The sequence below is a fragment of the Carlito syrichta genome, unplaced genomic scaffold (assembly GCF_000164805.1).
Source record: "Carlito syrichta isolate Samal-C Ts95f unplaced genomic scaffold, Tarsius_syrichta-2.0.1 Scaffold316421, whole genome shotgun sequence".
NCBI classification, from domain to species: Eukaryota; Metazoa; Chordata; class Mammalia; order Primates; family Tarsiidae; genus Carlito; species Carlito syrichta.
Window position 1 is genome coordinate 268,270 of NW_007260517.1, and position 23,481 is coordinate 291,750.

Genomic DNA, 23,481 nt, shown 5'->3' on the forward strand with positions numbered 1-23,481 from the left:
GTGACTATCAAGAAGTTACACACCTAGGGTCACTTGGGGACTGCAGGCTGTTCTAGGCCTGGACACTACAGTCCTGCACATCTGCCACCTCTAAGTAGCTTTTCCTTTCTGGAACCCCCAACTCCAAGAGACCCTCTTTCTCTTCCTGTCTCCCGTTCCTCTCCATCTCTCCCACTTATGCCTGGATTGTCTCATCGGCCAAGTCTAAGAGGATGACTCTCAATGGACAGGATAGATGAACTGCCAGGAGGATCACATGGATGTTATAAAGTCAAAACCAGGGCATGGGAAAGGAAGAACAGTGAGAGAGATGAGACAGAATTGATTAATTAGCTTCAAAATGCATGGTAATTACTTTCTTTACTTCTTTTGCACGTTGGCCTTTGCTCATCGGTGTATTTCAAGTGTCTTTTTGATCCACCTAGTTCTGGTGAGAATCCAATAAATCCTTTTCAGGAAGGGCAGGGACAAACTAGGAACACAGTGGGCTTTTCCACAGGACCAGGGAGGAAGGGGGTCTTGGTTTGGAGCCATGACTAGGGCTGGAATGAGGACCCAACTCTTGGGTTTGGTGGCGGAAACATGGAGATTCCCATGGAATCTGCCTGGTTAGGAAACTAATAGGAGGGGAGAGAAATAGAAAAGAAAGAAGACAGAATGCAGCAGGATCCTTCCTGGTCTCACATCCTCCCTCCCACACCACTGTGTGGAAGAGGGTCCTTAACACAACTGAACTCACTGTGACATGGCAAATGATATCTATAAACTCCATCCTCCATTTCTGACAACAGGTATACAGGAGAAAACCACGATTTCCCAAGTATGGAGCTTTTGACAGTGACCTTGAGCCCTCTGGAATCCACACTCTATACCAGAAATGAATCCCTGATCCAAACAACCTGGTCATCAGAGCAAGCAACCCAGCACCCCCCACCAGAATTAAAAGAATACTCTAGTTATCTCTACTTTTCTCTGCTCGTTTGCATAGTGGGCGTGACCGGGAATGGAATTATGATGTTGTTTCTCATCTTCTACATTAAGAGGAAGCCATTCACGGTCTACATTCTAAACCTCGCCATTGCTGACTTCATGGTCCTCCTCTGTACATTAGTCTTCCACCTGAACAGCATACTATGTAACCACCACCTCTACAGTGAAGATTTAATTAACTACATCTACTTCCTAATGATTTTTGGCTACAACACAGGTTTACACCTCCTCACTGCCATCAGTGTGGAGAGGTGCCTCTCCGTGCTTTACCCAATCTGGTACCAGTGCCAACGCCCAAAGCACCAATCTGTTGTAGCCTGCACCCTGCTGTGGGCACTTTCTGTTCTTGTGACTGGGTTAGAAAACTCATTCTGCTTGCTGGCAGATGAGCCTAGAATCACAGAATGTCGAAACGTGTACATATTTTCATGTACTTTGACCTTCTTTGTCTTCGTTCCTTCCATGGTCTTCTCCAGTTTGATTCTCCTCATCCAAGTCTGCTGCAACCTGAAGTCACGTCAACCAGCCAAGCTCTACATAATCATCATGGCCACTGTGATCTTGTTTCTGGTCTTTGCCATGCCTATGAAGGTTCTGTGTTTCATAACCTTTTATGATGCCACCAACAGCTCGGTGTGGAGATTCTTGCCTTATATGAACTTGCTGTCCACTATCAATTGCAGTGTTAACCCCATTGTCTATTTTGTGGTAGGTAGTCTCAGGAAAAATAAAAGTAGACGGTCCCTAAAAGAAGCACTGCAAAAGGTCTTTGAAGAAAAACCAGTGCCAGTCCCAGGTAGGAACACAGCACAACCCTCTCCACTTTCCATGCCCTTCAGCTAGGACATCCTTTCAAGAAGCCTATTCTAAGTTATCTCAGTGTGGGAAAAGACAACATTGTTCTAAAGCCACTTCTCTGTTTTCCTACCTGATGGCTCACCTAAGATTAAAAATAAATTCCTTTATTCCTCCTGGGAATTAGTAAAAATAATACTGTATGATGTCCATGTGATCTACTTAGCCATTGCTGACTTTTTGAGAGTTAACGTATTTGAACACTTGCTATGTTCCAGGCATTGAGCTGCATGTGTTACATACATTGTCTCATAAAATCTTCTTGATAACCTTATTAGCTTATGTTGTTCTACCATGACAGCTGAAGGAACTGAGGCTTACAGAGGTTTAGTAAGCTCACGGGGAATAGATGTGTCAGAGCGGACCCAAGAAGTCCAACCCTCAAATCCATACTTGCAATTAAAATACCCAGAACACTCTTCGAGAGGTAATATTGTAAACGATCTATAATGCCACCTTCAACACCACTCCCCACTTCTTTCACTGTCTCCTTTTGAAATCTTGTGCTCCATATTAGTTAGAGGAAGATTTTTTTTTCTTTAGAAAAGAAGAGGAATTGTTGTTGGAGACACAAGAGTACATGTTAACACTTGCAGAAGACCATAGGACTATCTTACAGAGATATCTTCATCATTCACACATAAAGACCTCATCCCGGGGTGGATTAGAAAATAGATGAGATGTCCCATAAGTCCTTTAAGAATGTCATCCTATAAATCTGAGAGGGAACTTCAAAAAGAATCATTGTAGCTTGGCTTGGACATGGAAATTTTTGCTCTTTTCTCTTTTTTCTTTTCTTTCTGTTTGTTTTTCTTAATATAGAGTACTTATACATCCATGCATAAATATACTGCACTAAAAAACTTTATTTGCAAAATGTGTAAGAAACAAAACAATGTATTTTTTTCCTAGAGTATTTTGGCAAATGATATTATACAATCTCTCCAACCTACCATCCATCATTCTTCAGTTCATTACTGAGTAGCTGATTTTGAATGCTGCCAATTCTTTTTGGAAAGAAGTCCTTGCTTTTTTTATGACAAAGAAAACATTTTGCCACAGTCCCAAGGCACCACTGATGGACTTCACTATTTTAAGCCCACTGAGTCTAAAGCACTTGCCAAAACTATTTATAGATTTTTGCCTATCTATCTATTTTCTTACTAAGATAATCTTGTGGTCCAACCTGATTGTCACATAATAAATTTTTGTCAAACTTAGTACCACTTAACCAGGAATTTTCCTGAATATTCTGTGATTCGGTGGTGCTTGAACAATTCTAGCAAAGGATAAAAATGTGCATTATAAGACACAAATTAGAAAATGTATTTTTAACAAATATGATGATGAGTTAATATCCCTTAATATATAGGCTGTTCAATTAAACCGAGAAGAAAAACACTGGGACACCAGGAGATAAATGATAGACATATGTACCACACAAGTACATAATACAAGCAAACATAAATGGTCCATAAACGTAAAAAATGTTCAAACTCACTTGTAATGAAAAATGTAAATTAGAATAACAGAATGCAGTTTTAACCTGTACAAATGGCAAAGCCTAAAATAAAAATTGTGACTTTTCTAGCTAGACAGAGAGTGGTGAGAAGAGCATTCACAAAAACTGCTGCTGGGAGAAGAAACTGCCACAACCTTTCTGGGGAACTGTTTAGCCTCATACTGTCCTAGAGAGGAGTGTGATCTGCTCCAGCCCATGCCTTGGGCTGGTTCCTCCTAGTTGAAAAGAGAATCTTAACCTAACCTTTGCCTGGCAGACAGGACAGCAAGGGTCATCTTTGTGGCGACACAGAATGTCTCCCCTCCAGACTCCCAACTGCAAATACAACCTTGCGCTCTCTGGAATCCCGTCCTCTCAAATATGTGAGTGAGAATTAGCAATTATAAATCTGGCCAGGTGCAGTGGTTCATGCCTATAATCCCAGCACTTTGGGAGGCTGAGGTGAGAGGATTGCCTGAGTCCTTGGGTTCGAGACCAGCCTGGGCAACTTGGTGAGACCTTGTCTCCACAATAAATGAAAAAACTAGCCGGGCTAATTTTTACGTGGTAGCGTACGCCTGTAGTTCCAGCTACTTGAAAGGATGAGGCGGTAGGCTCACCTGAGCCCAGCAGGTTGAGGCTGCGGTGGTCACAAGCAGGCCATTGCACTACAGCCCGGGCAACAGAACAAAAAACAACAATCATAAAATCACTGCCAGAAGAAAAAAAGCTCTATTTATCTAAGCCGCCAGATACTCCAGATTCTACTCTGGAGTGAAATCTGGCCACTTCAGAGCTGCCCTTTGTTGGGATGTATTTGGCTTGCCCTGAGAACTATTCTAAGAAATTGCCATAGTAACCTTCCTGCTATATTTGTTGATAAGACATAGTTGAAGACATCGTCCACCACAGCACACCATATTCTCTCAGGATCAGGAAAATTATGCTTCTTCTGAATATCTATGAACCTATAAGTATGACCCTTATAGCTAAGCATTTTTCTCTTTTTGCTTTGACTGCCAGTAAGTTCAGCAACAAGTTAATGACTTATCTTAAACAACTCTACATGACTACATAGCAGGTGTGCTAAGCTTTTTAAAATGGCTTTTATTTTCTTACTGTAGTTACCTTGCCTCTACACTCCACAGTTATCTCAGTCTTTAGTATCCTCTCTGTTTTGGTGAACCACTGCAAAGACAGAAGGGGGTAAAAATGTAAGTAATTAAAACTATCAAAAGAAACTTTCATAAGCTCCAATTGGATGTCAAAAAAGACCTTGAAAATGACTTTTTGAAAAGTTTGAAAATCACAGACCAGATCTGGAAGCTTTTAATTGAGGCTTTTTGTTCTTTGACACTGATTCTGTGTCAGTTTGGGGGCAAATAAGTTATTTCACGCTCTGTACTAATCAGGGATCTGAAAAACCTAGGGCATCAATTTCCACCCATAAAATATCTTTAGTTCCTTTTAGAAAAGAATTATTTCAAACTCCATTATTATATTATTGTTACACTTATATTTTTGTTTGTTCAACAAATATTTCTTGAGCACCTACTGTGAGATGCATGGCTCACAGCTCTGGGGAAGATTTATAATGTCTCTGTAGGCTGATGACCCTTGAGCTCCAGATCGTGTCTCACTCATCTTTGTATCTCCAGGACCAAGGAGTTTCGGGCACCTCAGAGGCATTCAATAAATGTTTGGTTAAAGAAATAATTGATCAACATCATTCTTATAACACCTGCCATTTTATTTTTTATTTTTTATTTTTGAGTCGGAGTCCTGTAGGGCTCAGGTAATCCTTCTGCCTCAGCCTTCCAAGTAGCTGGAATCACAGACACACGCCACCATATCTGGCTAAGTTTTTCCTTTATTGTAGAGATGAGGTCTCACCGAGTTGCCCAGACTGGTCTTGAGCCCGTGGGCTCAGGCAGTCATCTCACCTCAGCCTCCCAAAATGCTGGGATTATAGGTGTGAGCCACCACACCCATCTTACTTTTTATTTTTAACTGACAAAGAATCATTGTATACATCTACGGGGAATGTGATTTTTTTATACATGTCTACATTGTGGAATGATTATATCAAGTCAATTAACACACCCATCACCTAACCTACTTACCATGTTTTTTGTAAGTGAGAACATTTAAAATCTACTCTTTTAGCAATTTTGACATATAGAATATATTATTATTAACTATGGTCAGCATGCTGTGCAATTGACTTCCAAAATTATCCCTCCTGTCTAATGGAAACTTTGTACCCTTCAACCAATAGCTCTCCAATCCCCTCACCCCTACCCAGTCCCTGGTAATCACCATTCTGCTCCCAGCTTCTGAAAGTTTGGCTTTTTAATATTTTTCATGTAAGTGAAATCATGTGGTACTTATTTTTCTGTAATTTCTGTCTTCTTCCATTTCCCATTATACTCCTACTTGATTTATAATTCATTCCACACATTGATTGATTGTTTCCTAGCTGTTTTATGTGTATTAGCACAGCCTTCCTGGTAGACTGTAAGCTATCTGAGACAGGAACAACATGACATCTCTCTAGATATCTATGTTCCTATCCATCTGCTTGTTTGCTGGGTGCTAGTATCTCTGTCTCTTAGGGGTACCATAAAAAGTTAATGATGGATTGCTTTGTAAATAACTGATTCAAAATTGCTAATAAACTTATTATATTCCATGAATAAACTAATGTTTTCTAGATCCAGTTTGTCACTTCTTTTTTTTTTCTTTCTTCTTTTTTTTTTGAGTCGGAGTCTCACTCTGTCACCCAGGCTGGAGTGCAGTGGCATGCTCACAGTTACCTCAGAGTCGACCTGCTGGGCTCAGGTGATCCTTCCACCTCAACCTTCCAAGCAGCCAGAACTATAAGTGTGTGCTACAATGCCCAGCTAATTTTACATTTACTGTAGAGATGAGGTCTCACCAAGTTGTCCAGGCTGGTCTCAAACTCCTGGGCTCAGACAATCCTCTTGCCTCAGCCTCCCAAAGTGCTGAGATTACAGGTTTGAGCCACTGTGCCTGGCCTTTTTTTCTTTCTTCTTTTTTTTTGAGTTGAAGTCTCATTCTGTCACCCAGGCAAGAGTGCAATGGCACACTCACAGCCATTGCAGCCTTGACCTGCTGGACTCAGGCAATCCTTTCACCTCAGCTTTCCAAGTAGCTGGAACTACAGGTGCACGTCATCATAACTGGCTAATTTTTTTGATTTATTGTAGAGACAAGATCGAGCCAAATTGCCCAGGCTGGTCTCAAACCCCTGGGCTCAGGCAATCCTCTCACCTCGGCCTCTCAAAGTGCTGGGATTACAGGCTTGAGCCACCACACCCGGCCTCAGTTTGTCACTTCTTTTTATTTTTTATTTTCACCCTGTCTCTAAAAATAAATAAATATTTCTTTAACCCATAGCAGATAAAAATTCAGTCAGTTGCCAACATGCAAACAAGGCACCATAAGTGAAACCTGCACTGTTGTTCTGCACCAGCCTGACCCACTGTTGGGATAAAAACCCACTGTTCCTTCATTTCCAGAAGACTTTGTGCTACCTGCCACATGGTAAATTAGAGAGGAAAAAAACAGAGCCAACCTCACTCTCTTTTTCTGCCCTTTGTAAGAATATGCCTGAGAAGCAGGTGGAACTACTGACCAAAGGTATAGGGGGTGCCCAGCGCTTTTCATCTGAAGTTCCCTCCCTGTTCCCACCAGCATGGAGAAGGAGAGCCCTGATCCCAGCATGCGGGTCCTTCTTGGGTCCCCATCCCTGGGTCAGGAGACAGAGGCTGCTCTGAGAGGCAGCTGCCCCGAGAACATGGAGTCCTGAGACTGGGGAGACGCCGGACCAAGCTCCCAGATGGGCTCCTGAGCCCCAAGAAAAGCCAGAAGCCGCCCAAGCACAACTCCTACAGCCGCTCAGTCGGCACTCTGCTGGCGTGCATGCATTGGGAGCCGACTGGATGACACCCACTGCCTTACACCCTCAGGACACAGCAATGGACAAAACAGACAGAAATCCTTGTTTGTGGGGAAATTAAAATCTAGTGGAAAGGTAATTTAAAACAACAATAAAAGCCCCCAAAAAGTTATGTATTAGCCAGGTGCGGTGGCTTTTGCCTGTAATCCCAGCACTTCGGTAGGCAGAGACAACGGGATTGCCTGAACTCAGGGGTTTGAGACCAGCCTGAGCCACATGGCAAGACCTCATCTCCACAATAAATCAAAAAATTAGCCAGGCGTGGTGGCGTGCACCTATAGTTCCAGCTACTTGGAAGGTTGAGGTGGAAGGATCACCCGAGCCCAGAAGATCGAGGCTGTGGTGGCCATGAGCATGCCACTGCACTCTAGCCTGGGTGACAGAGTGAGCCTCTGACTCAAAAATAAAATAAAATAAACTTTAACAGCAAAAAATAATGCCAAGCTACAGCCAGAGGCCATGGGGTGAGGGGGCGACACCCCAGGCTGGGAGCCGAGCCACTGTGGGCCACCTCCCAGAAGAGCCGGCACTTGACAGCTGCCCCACAGCAGGCTCTGGAATGTCCAAGGGGATGAGACAGAGGGCCCAAGGGGAGGGCCAGGGGTGGAGAGAAGGTGAACCAAAACCATAAAGTTCCCATGGCCTCTGGAAGGGAAGAAGCCAATAGCCCAACTAATGCCCCCTCCAAGAATCAAAGTAAAGACACTGAGGGCAAACATGGCCCCATTCAGGGCTCAGGAGTGACAATGCCACTGGAGTAAGTGGCTGTGAGGATGGAGAAGACCATCGATGGCCAGCTCTGAGCCAAAGTGGGTGAGGGGGGAGGGGAAGCAGGGGGTAAAAAGAGGGATGGGGAATGGGAGGAAGGGATGGTAGGTGTCAGAACTGGCCATTTCGCCCCTTCCAGAGCTACCGTAGGACGAACTGGGGACACCAGAATGCTTAAAATCAAACCTGAAAACTCACTATCACAAGATCTAGTCACACACTGCTGCAGCACTATGGCACCCCTGCCTGCCCCCTGGTGGGCAAAACCTGTGCCACCATCCTCCCACCCCACCTCTCAGCCTGGGGATGCTTGGTAGAGGAAGCAAAGAGCTCCCCACCTGCCATCAGCTTGACCAAGGTCCCCTCATGATTACCATACCAGGAGGGAGACCCCACCATGCTCTGGCCCCATGCCTCAGGCAACTGGTCCTGGGTTCATATCCTGCCTGGCTCCTCACTCACTGACTCTGTGTTCCTGAGCAAGTTACCCCAGCTCTCACCAGGTCAGTTCATCATCTGAGGAAGGAGAACACTGACAGCACCTGACTGCCTGGCTGAAGGGGTCCACATGTCAGTCGGGGAAGGGCTTGTCATGGCAATTGTCAGCAATCAGAGCTGTTGCTGACAATTTTTAAACTTAAATTTTTTTTTTGAGTCAGGGTCGCATTCTGTTGCCCAGGCTGGAGTGCAGTAGCATGATCATGGCTCACCACAGGCTTGACCTCCTGAGCTCATGTAATCCTCCCATCTCAGCCTCCCAAGTAGCTACACCACCATGCCTGTTTTTAGTTTTTGCCACAGGCACAACACCATGACTGTTTTTAGTTTTTGCTTTTGGGGTTTTTTGTTTGTTTTTTGGTTTGGGAGGGGCTATTATGGCTTTTTAGTTCTTAATAAATGGTTCTAATAAGTATATTCATTATTTTTTGTCATCTTTCTTCTCCATCTGGAAGTAATTGAAATTACCCTTTCCTGAACTTTGATCACCTTCTTAAAAGTACAGAATCTGGGGATACTTGATGGTAGCAGCAACAGCAAATAGCGGGGCAAACAGACACTCCCACTGCATGAACAGATTGTAAGACAGCGGGAAGTGAGTTCCAAGTGGCCCACACATACATCAGCAGATACTGGGATCTACAGATAACTTCTGAATCACAGCTTCCCCCCTCAATTGAATCTCAAAACTGCAAAAAGCTCAGGCTCCTACCCCTAGTCCAGCTTCAGAATTGAACAAAACCAGAGGATCTACATAAGGAGTAATAGGAGATTGAGCAAACAGAAATAAAAGCTATCCCCTCATCACTGAACAACTGAATTAAAGAAGAGGTTAAAAAAAGGGGGTGGGGTGGGGGGAGGAAAACCTACACAATGTAGAAAAACCAAAGGAAGAATATGAGTCTCACACAGACCTCTGGGAGGTCAGTCACTGAGAATACAGACTCCAGAACTCAAACAATGAAGAGCCCCCAGAGTGACTGATCTCAAACCACAAACCCAGATATGAAGATATTAATAGAGAGAATAAATAGAAATGAGGAGATATAAAGAAGAAAGAATGAAGGAATTGATAACTGAGATAACAGCAATAAAGAATTCAGTGAATGAAATAAAAAACAAACTGATAAACATGGAAAAGAATTAACCAAGCAGAAGAAAGAATCTCAGAGCTTAAGGACCAAAATATGGGACTAACCCAAACTGTTAAAAACATAGAAAAGAAGCTTAAAAAGACAGAACAAACTCTCCAAGAGATGAATAATTATTTCAAGTGGCTGAACCTAAGATTAATTGGAATCTCTGAGGCAGAAAGAGAGACAGAGACCACCCTGGATCAAACATTCCATGAAATTATCCAAGAAAACTTCCCTTATCTCATCAGTGATGTGACCATTCAAACACAAGAGATTCAGAGAATCCCTGCAAGACAACAAATGAGAAGACCAACACCTAGACACCTAGTCATTCGCCTACACAAAGTAGGTAAATAAGAAAAATTCCTAAAGGCAGCAAGAGAGGAAGGGCAGACTACCTACCAGGGAAGACCAATGGGAATAGCAGCAGACATCTACAGAAACACTTCAGGCTAGAAAAGCTTAGAGCCCAATCTTCAAAGTTCTCAAAGATAAACAATTTCAACCAAGAATTACCTACCCAGCTAAACTAAGTTTCATCAGTGATAGAGAGTTAAAATTCTTCCCAGACATTCCATCCCTAAGTTTATGCTGTCTCCAGACTAACTCTACAAGAAACACTTAACATATTTAACACAGAAGAAAAGAAAAGAAGAATGACAACGCCCTTTGCAAGCATGTGGCAAAAAGATTGAAAACACACAAGAATCAACCCAAAAATCAAAAGCAAGACAACAAACAAATAAACAAACAGCAGCAACAACAACAAACTCTATAAGAACCTCATGACAGGGATAAACTCCCACACCTCAATAATTAACCTGAATGTGAATGGACTAAATGCACCACCAAAAAGAAAATAGAATGACAAAATGGATAAAATATCATAAGGCAACAATATATTGTCTCCAAGAGACTCAACTCACCAAAAAGGACACTCACAGACTAAAAGTAAGAGGACGGAAAACAAAATTTCAGGGGAATGGAGCACAAAGGAAAGCAGAAATAGAGATCTTAATATCAAACAAAATACCCTTTAAGTTACTAAAAATTTAAAAAGATACAGAAAGTCCCTACATAATGATAAAATGTTCAATCCATCAACAAGAAATATCCATCCTAAGCATATATGCACCCCACATAGGAGCACCAACTTTCATAAAGCAGCTTCTAGGACAACTAAAAAAAGGTATCAACTCTAACATTATCATAGCTGAATTCTTAAATACCCCACTCACAACCCTAGACAGAACATCAAGATAAAAAGTCAACAAGGAGATCTGGAACCTCAATGTGGTCCTTGACCAAATGGACTTAATTGATACCTACAGAACTCTCCAAACCATGGAATATACATTCTACTCATCATTACAAGGAACATGCTCTAAGATCGATCAACCACATCCTAGACCATAAATCAAGCATAAACAAATTCCATAAGATTGAAATTCTGCCATGCATCTTCTCAGATCACAGTGGAATAAAAACAAATATCAACACCAACAAAGCTCCCCCCAAACCCACAAAGACATGCCACTGAACACCATGATGCAAAACAACTCCTGGGTTAAAAAAAAAAAAAGTACAGCATTTTTCTAGAGGGTGGCTGTTTCAATTGGGGGTAGAGCTGCCAGATGGATTTTTTTAAAATGTTAACTGGGTGCAGTGGCTCATGCCTATAATCCCAGCACTTTGAGAGGCCAAGATAAGAGGATTGTCTGAGCTCACAGGTTCAAGACCAGCCTGGGCAACTTGACAAGACCTCATCTCTACAATAAACCAAAAAATTAGCTGGGCATGGTGGCACATGCCTGTTGTTCCAGCTACTTGGAAGGTTGAGGCAGAAGGATCACCTGAGCCTAGCAGGTCAAGGTTGAGGTGGCCATGAGTGTGCCACTGCACTTCAGCCTGGGCAACAGAGTGAGACTCCAACTCAAAAAAATATATATATTAGATATACATGATAAAAATAGTTGTCAACCTATTAGACATTTAAAATGGCATTTCTTAATTTGTTTCCCCATCAAAACCACAAACATCAGAGCACCCGACACCAGGCACCTGACAATTCAGTGTGGAGGGTCATCAGAGCCAAAGTCTCCTTTCCCGGTCTCCAATCCAGAGGGTCCTGGGGCCTTTGTGCAAACAAGTTACCTAGTGGCCAATTAAGATAGGTTGCCTAGTGGCCTCTCCAAAAACCAAACAGCTCTTTTGTGTTCAAATATTGAAGAAGAATGACAGTGGTTCACCTGCCAGGTTTGTCATAGGAGGAGGTGGAAGTCTCGAGGAAGCCATTATCTGTGAGCATCTCTAAAGAATGTCTACGGTGTGTGTTTACTTGTTTTATTTGCCTTTATTTCACAAATACAGTGAAGAGGCTAACACAAATGAATTACATGAAGATGTGGACACAGATGAGAGTGAAAATCAGGAAAGCATAGGTAGGACAGGAGATAAAGGCCAAGGGGAAAATAAAGATGTAAATATACAACCAGTGCACCAGCCAGGGGCTCTAAGCTTTCTGGAGTCAAAGCCCATCTCCAAGCGCTGACTAGATCCTGATTAGGGGACATGGCTGGGGGCAGGGAGGAGACACACACACTTGGTCTGAAAGAATTTCTCCCATGGATCTTCCCAGGGATACAGTGAGCAAAGACTTTAAAATCAGCCTCACAGTACGCGCAGTTCTGGAGTCATCAAACGGTGTGTCTTATGACTCTTCTGTTTTATTGAGATATAACTGATGTGTGGAGGGGAGGGCAAAAAAAATGGAATTAGCTTTTCGGGACCCTTGTAGTACACTTGTTATTTGTTTCTCTGGATCAAACGGCCAGCCAAAGTTTTTATCTGAAAGATTTGAGAAGATTGTGTCATGATTTGTGGAAGAAATGTCCCAAGTTGTGGCAAACGGGTGACTGGTTCTTCCATTATGACAACGCACCTGCCCACACCATGCTGAGTGTTCAGTAGTCTTTGACCAAGAACAGCATGACCCTTATGTCCACCCTCCCCATTCACCTGATCTCACCCTGAGCGACCTTTTTTTTTTGTTGCCCTTATGACAAAAGTCTTCAAAGGGAAATGTTTTGCTGATATAGAAGAGGTGGAACAAAAACTGGCAGAAGCACTAGAAAGCATCAAATTGACTAGTTCAAAAACTGTTTTGAGCAATGAAAAAAGTCTCCATAGGTTTATTCCATCAAACAGAGAATATTTTGAAGGTAACTGAAGTTTAAACATGGAAAAATAAATACACAATTTTTTATAAATAGATTCCATGGTCCCCCCTCATACATTTAAAGCACATAACTCAGTGGCTTTTAGTATATCCAGAGAATTGTGTAACTATTACCATAATCTAATTTTAGAACATTTTCACCACCCCCAGAAAAAGGCCCATTCCTATTAGCAGTCACTCCCTGCTCCCTAGAAACCACAAATTTCCTTTTTGTCTCTATGAATTGTCCATTCTAGACATTTCACATGAATTGAATCATACAAGATGTGGTCTTTTGTGACTCACTGATTTCACTTAGCAAATGTTTTCAGTACATGTTGCAGCATGGATCAGTACTTCATTTCTTTATGGTGTCAAATAATATTCTATTTCTGCATTTATCTTTAGAGTTAAACAAAGAGTATAATTCTAGAGTGGTAGGTAGGATTTCTGGTAAACCAGCTGGGTTCCTCCAATACAGACTACCTAAAGAATGAGATGCATAGCAAGTTCTTCAAGTTCTTCAAATACCTTCATACACTTTTACCAGGTGAGCACTTGATCAAAGTGAAACAAAGCAGCCCAAGTGTGCACTCACAGAAAAGGCTTGGACCAGTAAGACAGACACTGAGCACAGTTAAAGGTTGACTCACAAACTTCAAAACTCAACTGATCAGATAATGGAATTAAGAACCTCTTGTAAAGAACCAGACATTGACTTTCCCTATGACCCAGCAATTCTCCTACTGAGACTATACCCGGAGGAACTCAAATCATTCTACCAAAAAGATACCTGCACATGCATATTTATTGCAGCACTATTCATAATAGCAAAAACATGGAACCAACTATGCTGCCCATCAAAACTGGACTGGAAAAAAAATTTGGTACATATATATGATGGAATATTATGCAGCCATAAAGGACAAATATACGGACTTTGCAGCAACTTGGTTGGATTTAGAGTCTATCACACTCAGTGATCTAGCACAGAAACAAAGAACAGAACACCACAAGTTCTCACTCATAAGAGGACCCTGAACATTTACAATAATACTGTACGAAAGGAATTGGCAGTAGCAGGACACAGCTGGGGAGCAGGAAGGGAGGGACACAACATTAATAAGCATACTTGATCTCACACCAGGCAAAGTGGGGACCAAAGGGAAGCCCAAACTCTACCTGTACAATGTCTACTTGTGTACCTAATCCTGAATTGTACCCCATATCTTTAAAAAAAAAAGAATATATATATATATAATACCCTCTTATGAGGCTGGATGGGTGGCTCACACCTGTAATCCCAGCACATTGGAAAACCAAGGGGAAGGATTACTTGGGGCCAGGAGTTCAAAACCAGCCAGGGCAACATAGCAAGATTTCATCTCTATAAAAAAATCAAAAAGCTGGGCTCAGTGACTCAGCCTGTAATCCCATGCTTTGGGAGGCTGAGGTGAGTGGACTGCCTGAGCCTGCGGGTTCAAGACCCACCTGGGCAAGTTGGCAAGACCTCATCTCTACAATAAGTCAAAAATTAGCTAGGCATGGTAGCACGTGCCTGTAGTTCCAGCTACTTGGAAGGCTGAGGCGGAAGGATGGCCGGAGCCCAGCAGGTCGAGGCTGCGGTGGCCGGAAGTGGCCACTGCACTCCAGTCTGGGTGACAGTGAGACTCCAACTCAACAAAAAATACAAATAAAAAAATAAAAAAGTTAGCTGGGCGTGGTGGCATGTGCCTGTAGTCCTGGTGACTCAGGATGCTGAGGCTGAAAGATTGCCTAAACCCAGAAGGTCATGACTGTGGTAAGCCATGATCATGCCACTGCACTCCAGCCTGAGTGGCAGAGTGAGACCCCGACTCAAAAAAATAACCTTTTGCAAAAATGAAGGACCTTATCCAAGATTCGAAATTGGAAAGACAACCATTCTATCTGTGCCTGGAGGTGGGCCATAGGGTGCTTACAGGTTGAGACAGGGTTTTACTTAGAAAACTGTTCTGGATCTTCCATGGCTTGTGAACAAAACATAAACTTGCACAGTCTAGAGACTGTCTCAGTCTATTTGACCCTGAAGACTTTCAGAGTGGAAGTCAGTAGTTGCCCACCATTTTCACAGAAAAATGTTAACACACCCACAAGAAACTAGAATTTTGAGAATGCAAACTCCAGATAGCCCCCTAATATTAATGTGTTGCAAAATGAACTTTTCAGCAAATACATTAGTTCACTTACTATACATACTTACTAAATATAGACTAACAATTTGGGCCAATTACCTGCTAACTTAAACTGAGGAAAAATTGAGCCACTAAAAGCAAAGTGGGAATTTAGAGGCCTATAGATTATAATGTACTTAGAACCTTCTATGCGCTTTCTTTAGATGGATGCTGTAGACTTCATAGAAGAGATTGTTTTTGGCTGGGCACGGTGGCTCAGCCTCTAATCCCAGCATTTTGGGAGCCCGAGGCAAGAGGATTGCCTGAGCCTGGGGGTTCAAGACCAGCCTGGGCAACTTGGTGAGACCTCGTCTCTACACAAATCATAAAAATTAGCCAGGCGTGGTGGCATGAGTTTGTAGTTCCAGTTACTTGGAAGACTGAGGCAGAAGGATCGCCTAAGCCCAGCAGGTCGAGGCTGCAGTGGCCATGAGCATGCCACTGCACTCCAACCTGGGCAATAAGAGTGAGACTCCAACCCTCCCCCCACCCCCAAAAAAGAAGAGACCATTTTCTTCTCATCTTAACTCATGTCATGGAAGTCCTAAGAGTCATCCCCACCTGCAACTGGACTGACGATATAGGGTGACTCAGAAGAAAAAGACAATTGGAAGATCTCTTTAATTCTTTCAAAGGTTTTGTGTTGTCCAAGCTTCTTTTGAATTTTCATATTGAGCACACAATATTAATAATAATAATAGCTGCTACAAGTTCATCGCTTATATGCGCTGCACGATGCTTTACAGAGATAATTTGACAGTATCCCTGTTCCTTGATTCATTCATTTATTCCATTCGGGAAATATTTATTCCACACCTATACTGTGCCAGGCATGGAGCTAATACCAGGAACACAATCAACAACAAAATTGGTGGGACCGCTCTTCTCTTATGGTGGAAGGAAAGGAGGATGGAGGACAGGCATTAAGCAGATGAGCACATGAGTCATTTCCAACGTGACAAACACTGTGCAGGAACAGCACACAGTGCTGGCACACAGTGGAGTGATGGACAATTATCTAGACATGGGAGGAGAGTGAGCTCTTCTGGGGAAACGAAACACTGAGATCTAGAAGGTGAATGGGGCTTCACATGTGCTCATCTGCCTCTGAAGAAGAGCATGGCAGGTGGCATGTGAAGTCACATCTGCAGCGTATATATTAGATGGTTAGAAGAGGTGTAGGCCGCACATTACAGTTTGTGCCTGTGATCCCAGCACTTTGGGAGGCCGAGGTGGGAGGACCACTTCAGGCCAGGAGTTCCAAACCAGCCTGGGCAACATAGCAAGGCTTCATCTCTACAAAAAAAAGTTAAATTAAACTTAGCCAGGTGTGTGGTGCATGCCTATAGTCCCAGCTACTGGAGAGGCTGAGGCAGGCGGAACACTTGAGCCTAGGAATTCGAGACTCCAGTGATGATTGCACCACTGTGCTCCAGCCTGGGAGACAGAGGGGGACACTGTCTCTTAAGAAGAGAGAGAGAGAGGTAGACTAATAACAACTATTCCCTGTGATTGCCCTGAGTGTTTGACATGCACCATCTGACCAAACAGAGGCTGGCACACACCGAACATAGAGGGTCGGTATTAGCACAAATTTGGAGGTGAAAAAATGCACTCATCATTTCTTCATAATTGAAAATAACTCCATTTCCTAGGTAATGGGATAGAAAATGTGAAATCTTCAAAACTCAGTTTCTTAGGCATCGCCTTCCTCCGCCGTACTTCCTCCTCCCTGGAGGGGGTGGCAGCTCCCTGGGAGTGAATGGCTTGTGTTCCTACCATGGAAAGGGGCATCTGGTCCTCTGTCCTCTTCCACTGGCTTCCTGCTTCCTGCTGGTCCTCACAATCTCGCATGGGCTCCAGTGCTGAGAGCCTGAATCCTCGCTCGGGCTCTGACCCGTGGGTTCTCCCATCTGGCATCTTGGGTCACCAGAGCTGGCACTGTCCTCTCAGAGCTATGCCAGTCCTGAGCCCATCTGCCCTCAGAGTCACACTCACTTTTCCCATGTTCTGTCATCTGTCACAGAGGGAGTCCTGGAGGCTGCCTTTCTCAGGTGACATGTCAGCAAGTATCACCTGGGTTTAGTCCTGGCTCTGGGTGGATGGGGCCGGGCGGAATGGAGGAGCCAGCTGACATTGCCCCTTCTCACCTGGCCTCTTGGCTCCTCCAGCCGCACCCACAGAACCTCCAGGGCCTCAGTAGCACCCTCCTCCCTCTGAGCTCTCTCTAAGGGGGGTTAGTGACTTTGGGTGTTACTAGGCTCTGTGCTGTCTTACAGCCCCTGGAAGAGTCTTTTAGCTCTTCCATCATCAGTAAAGCCAAATTCGCATCTAATTTCTTCTAGTGGTTTCTATTGTCCTGATGAGACACTGCCTGACCCAGTGGCCACAGGACACTCGGCTACTTCCCACCCCAAGACCTGTTCCCGCCATGACTCCCCTGTTCCTGTTCGGTGTGGGATTTTGCTGTGAAGCTTGCACTCAGGTCCTACATACACCCCAGGAAGCCCTCAGTAGACGTTCTGCTCTGGGGTCCCTCTTGAATCCATCTGAGGCCTTTTTTCTACAGCCCCTCTGAGACCCTGGACCTTCCCGCCCTGGCCTCCCACCAGTCTGGCTGCTTAAACACTTATCTCTTTTTGCAAGGAAAACTGTTCCTTTATCATCGTGCATTTTTGTCCCCATGACCTCCCTCATAAACTGTTCGAAGCTGAAGGGACTCACTTCTCGGTATGCCATGCCAAGGGCTCAGAACTGTGAAAAACATAAACAAAATAAAACTCCTCTTAAGAGCCAGCATTTGCAAACCAGTTGCCTCTGTTCTGTCTCCAAAATCCTACATAAATTAAGCTCAGAAGCCAAGAATTTGACTTTTGGATCCAGGCCATAGCCTTCTGTCCCCTGGGACAGTTAATGTCTCAGGCTTTGATGGAAGGTGGGCAGTGGGGGAGGAGGCAGGAACCTCAGCTCTAAAACCTCTAAAATCGATCCTATTGCTGCATTATTGTCATTTTACAAATGAGAAAACAAAGAAAAGTCTTTCTTTTATCTCCTGCCAATTAACTACTGACAAATCACATCCATTTCTTACTTTACTGTTTGAGCAAATTGTATTCCAACTCCTGGTTTGACAAAGACAGTAGGGCATTAAAGATAAAATTCCTGGCCAAAAGGCAATGAAATTGAGCAGTGAATAGACCACTCAGGTCTTGTCAGACACAAACCTCATGTGTTAGAATTATGTGAGGTATTCCACTGTTAATTCTAGGGCTCCCTCTACCCAATCCAGGCAGCCAGACGGGAGGGCAGCTGTGGTTTTAGAAGTTGTCATCAGTGGCTAAACTGGAGCAACAGAGACACACAACTATTGGTCCCATTCCACAACACTGTTTCCCCTACTCCCCTCCTCCGCTTCCCACCTTCAGACCAGGAATTGAAGGGAGAAGAAGGAGCGAGGAGAGAATTGAAAAGCTTGGGTTTGCCGACTGTTACTGGTTCCCAGGCGTCGGGCAGAAAAGGCATGGGAATGATGACAGGAACCCCCACCCTTCAGAAAAACTATGGGAACCAGCTCAAAGGAGGAGATGAGTAACTAAAGTGTGTATTAGTAAGTGAACAACAACAAAGAAAATGCTCAAGGAAAACTGCAAAACTACGTTCAGGCTGGTTAATGTCCTACAGGACAATAAAGTCATACCCTGGCGATTATCATCTCCACTGGGCAAGAGTCATTTGCACTATTATTGGACAACAATTTTTTTGCATCTTATCAGTTTTCTTTTCTTTTCTTTTTTCTTTTTTTTTTTGAGTTGGAGTCTCATTCTGTCGCCCAGGCTGGTGTGCGGTGGCACATTCTTGGCCACCGCAGCCTCAGTCTCCTCGGCTCAGGAAATCCTTCTGCCTCAGCCTCCCAAGTAGCTGGAACTACAGGCACATGCTACCATGCCCAGCTAATTTTTTTATTTATTGTAGACACGAGGTCTCACCATGTTGCCCAGGCTGGTCTCGAACCTGCAAGCTCAGGCAATCCTCTTGTCTCGGCCTCCCAAAGTGCTGGGATTATAGATTTTAGCCACCGCATCCGGCCATCTTATTAGTTTTCAAAAGATGAATATCTCACTTTGCAGAACTGTGAAATGGTTGGCCTCTGATCAGTAGAAATGAATAAGCCGAACAAAGTCACACTGATTTAGAATACAATGATCCCAGGTGAGCTTGTTAGACAATGACCTAGGATGACAGGGAAAATCAATTGGTTTCTTTTTGCCTGATGTCCACATCTTGGGTCATTTTGTCTCAGCAGATTCCAGTGCAGCGGGAACCTGTTACCTGGCTGGTCTTCCTGGAGTTCATGTAGCTGGCATGGCAGCCTCACCAGGGTCTCTCATGTGACATTCCCAGAGGTGACTGCAAGAGGTATCCTGAGCAAGGGGTAGAGGAGATGGAAGAGGTCAACCAGCTTTCCCACCCGCCATGGGAAACGAGGGGGGGGGGGGGTGGAGAGAAAGAATATGTACTGAAGGGCCTCTGGGGGTCTTTCAGTCAGGACAAGGGGACCCTGCAGCAGAGATTGGGTGGCCCACCCCAACAGGGATGCACCTGCCTCTCTGCCTACATACAGGTGAGAGGGTCTGAGGGCCATTTGGGTGAGTCACACCCGAGGAAGCTGGCTCAGGACCAGAACAGGGAGAACTCCAAACTGATGCCCCCCTCACGCCAGTGGTCTTCTCATCTGCCTCCCAGAGCTTAGCATCTGTCTTAGGGTTGAAGGAAGGTGGAGACCAAAGGGAAATGACTCTGAATGTGTGAGCATTCACCTGGTATTGCCTAGATGATGTTTTCTGTATTAGGCAGAATAAGAGCTCAGCAAGGAATTAAACTGAGTTAAAGTAAAGGGATTTACATGTGCATACCTGAGCATGTGGCCCCTGAATCCATTTGACTGTACGTATGGCTTTTTATATGCCTACAGCTTTGTGGAGGTTCTCAGACTGGCCACTAGAGCCAGCAAGGAGGCCAATTTCCATGTGATTATCATGGTACAAATTGGTGAGATCGTGGAAGCTTGGATTCCATTGACCGCTGGAGGTTTGTATCTCCAATTTAACAGAGCTGGACTTCATAAGTTCCAGTACCCTCTCTGATGGGGTCCTCAGATGGAACTGATTAAAAGCTTAAATTGAACAATTATCATAATACTATAAGAAAAGGATTGTCAGTAGTGAGAAATTGCCGGGGAAGGGGGGCAGGATTGGCAGTAGTGGGATTCTGCTGGGGGAGGGGGGCACACCTCATCAACAAGGGTACCTGTATAATAAACATTTGTACACTTAACCCTGAATCGTACCCCACATCTTTAAAATAAAAAATAAATTTAAAAAATCTTAAATTAAAAACAGACACTCTGGGCCAGACACAGTGGCTTATACTTGTAATCGCAGCACTTTGAAAGACCAAAGCAAGAGGATTTCCTGAGCCCAGGAGTCCAAGACCAGCCTGGGCAACATAATGAGACCTTGTCTCTACAATAAATCAAAAAGTCAGTTGGGCGTGGTGGCAAACACCTGTAGTTCCAGCTACTTAGAAGGCAGGCAGAAGAATCACCTGAGTCCAGAAGGTCGAGGCTGCAGTAGCCATGATCGTGCCACTGCACTCTAGGCTGGGTGACAGAGTGAGACTCCAACTCAAAAAAAAGAAAATAGATACTTTGAATGATTTTGTTCATGTTGGGACTTTTCCAACTCTGCCATCTGGCAGGTTCCATGTCTCTCCCACCTAACCGCCCTGATGAGGTGTTACTAGGGTGAGCAGCTGAGCCTGATGCTTCAGAAGGTCCCCCTCCCCTTTGCAGCCACACAGAGAAGACAGACTCCACCCATGAAGTCTGTGCAATTTCACCTGCCCGACAGTTAAGTCTCTTTTCTGCTCCACCCAAAAAAATAGCTTCAGGGAAGAGGGCCAGGATCGAAGACATCCCTCCCAGACACCTGCGTCAGTCTTCACACAGGGCAGGAAAGGAGCCCTGGATGCCTGGGGAGAATGCCAACGAACCAGGCTACACCGTGGGGAGGCCAATCTCTGCCGAAAGGCTTCTGCCAGGGCCTCCCCCAAACCAGATATCTCCTTCCGCCGGCACAATTCCCCTTCCTCCAGGGGAAGCAGCCCTACATGAGAATACAGGGCTGCAGGAGGGGAGTGCTGGCTGGGTTTTGGGTTCAGTCATCCCTTCCTGCCAGGCATGGCATGTTATGTGCAGGACACAACACGCAGAGCCGTTTCCAGTGGGATTGGCCTTGGGTACCGGGAACCAAAACGGCCGGGAAGCCAGCTCTATTTCCAAGCCCTAAACCCAAGTTGATGTGACACTGTGACCAATGACCACTCCCATTCCCAGCAGGCCTGGAGAGAAGCAAAGACTGCTGGTGCAGGATGGCCTCAGAGCTGTGCCTTTGCCAGCCTCTCTTAAAGCTAAACCAATCCTGGGACAGAACATTAACAACATAATAACCTGTACAAATAGAGCCATGGGTAGCAGGGGACAGTGGGGGAGGGAACCAGGGACAGGCAGGGGTGACCAGGAAAAGGGCAGGAGCCCCCAGACCCGGCTGTGCAGCCACTGAGGGGAGCATTGTTGGCCAGTCTCGTCAGTCTGGACCCTGGCCTGGCCCTGAGGCCTCGGGAGAGTCTCTCATCTTCTCCTCGCTCCCCGCAAAGCCCCTTTTCCTGATTATCAATGAAGGAGAAGCCACCGCATTGCCATGATGCAGGCAGCCTATGTCCTCACTCACAGGCACTCGGGTAAAACAATTCAGATACAAGCACATGGCAACCCACACTGGCTCAGGCCAAAAGCCTATCACCCTTGAGTCCTCTTTGCCTGAACTCCACATTCACTTGTCAAGACATCACCCAGGCTCCACTGCCAAATCCAGCCAGACCCAGAACTCACGCACGCCTCCCGCACGACACCCCCCAAAGCACATCACACCACCCTCTTCCATCCTGTCCTTCCTTTCCCCATCCGCAACCTAAGCCCTCCCTCCTGAGTGTCAACCCCACCAAGTCACTCCTGCAAAGTTGTTCAGTGGCTCACAGCTCTGCTGAGCAGTCTCAGTGCTCCTGAGCGCCTTCTGAGCCCCGCCTGATGTCTTCCCCCACCCGGTTCCTACCTCACCCACCTGGGCTCTCAGTTACTCTGGCCATTGAGTCCCTTTTGAAAGGCAGCGCTCCCACTCAGGGCCTGAGCTGGGCACCTCCTGGAGCTCCATCCACGGCCCTGTGGGTGGCTCAGCCCCTGGTCTCTGGGGGCCTCTGTGGCTTCTCTGTGTGTCGTCCCTGGGCACTGGGAGGCTGCAGCCGACCCCTCCTTCTCTAAGTTTCTCCATGACTAGCACTTAATCACCTAATAGGCCCTCTCCTCTGGGTCACTGTCTGGCAACCCCACTCAAATGTAAATCCCTGGATCTTTGTGTCGAATGGCTGCAGCCCCAGCACCTGGAACATTGCCCAGGACAAAGCAGGTGCACTCACAACAGAGTGAAAGACTGCACTGCAGGGGTTTTCCAGTGGTATTTTAGAGGCAGGAACAAATCCAAATTGATAAATTAGGGGGATGGGAGAATTAGCGCTTTCCTTCCTTTTCGCCTGTTTTCCACAATATGATATTCCTTTCTCTCTCTCTTTTTTTTTTTTTTTTTTTTTTTTTGAGTCAGAGTCTCACTCGGTCGCCCAGGTTGGAGTGCAGTAACACGCTCAAGGTCACCGCAGCCTAGACCTGCTGGGCTCAGGTGATCCTTCCGCCTCACCCTTCCAAGTAGCTGGAACTACAGGCATGAGTGACCATGCCTGGCTAATTTTTTGATTTATTGTAGAAATAAGGTCTCTCCAAGTTGCCCAGGCTGGTCTCAAACCTGTAAGCTCAAGCAATCCTCTCACCTCAGCCTCCCAAAGTCCTGGGATTACAGGTGTGAGCCACCACACCGGCCTGATATCCCTTTTTTATCCTTCTTTTTTTGTGTGTATTGGGGTTCTGTCACCCAGGCTGCAGTGCAGTGGCATAATCACAGCTAACTGCAGCCTCAAACTCCTAGGCTCAGGCAATCCTCCCACCTTAGCTTCCTGAGTAGCTGGGCCTACATGCACATGCCACCATGCTCGGCTAATTTTTAAATTTGTGTTGAGATGGGGCCTCACTATGTTGCTGAGACTGGTCTCAAACTCCTGGGCTCAAGGAATCCTCCCACCTTGGCCTTCCAGAGTGCTGAGACTATAGGCATGAGCCACTCTGCCTGGCCCCTTTATCTTTTTTTTTTGAGTCAGAG

At 45.0% G+C, this 23,481-nt stretch overlaps 1 protein-coding gene across 1 annotated transcript; it reads left to right on the plus strand.

The window, feature by feature from the left end:
• Window positions 1-822: 822 nt before the first annotated feature.
• On the plus strand, window positions 823-7,315 carry LOC103276930 (mas-related G-protein coupled receptor member H-like). Its single transcript, XM_021707183.1, has 2 exons — window positions 823-1,786; window positions 7,128-7,315. Exons 1-2 carry the CDS (start codon window positions 823-825, stop codon window positions 7,313-7,315), a joined length of 1,152 nt encoding a protein of 383 aa, XP_021562858.1.
• Window positions 7,316-23,481: the final 16,166 nt, after the last annotated feature.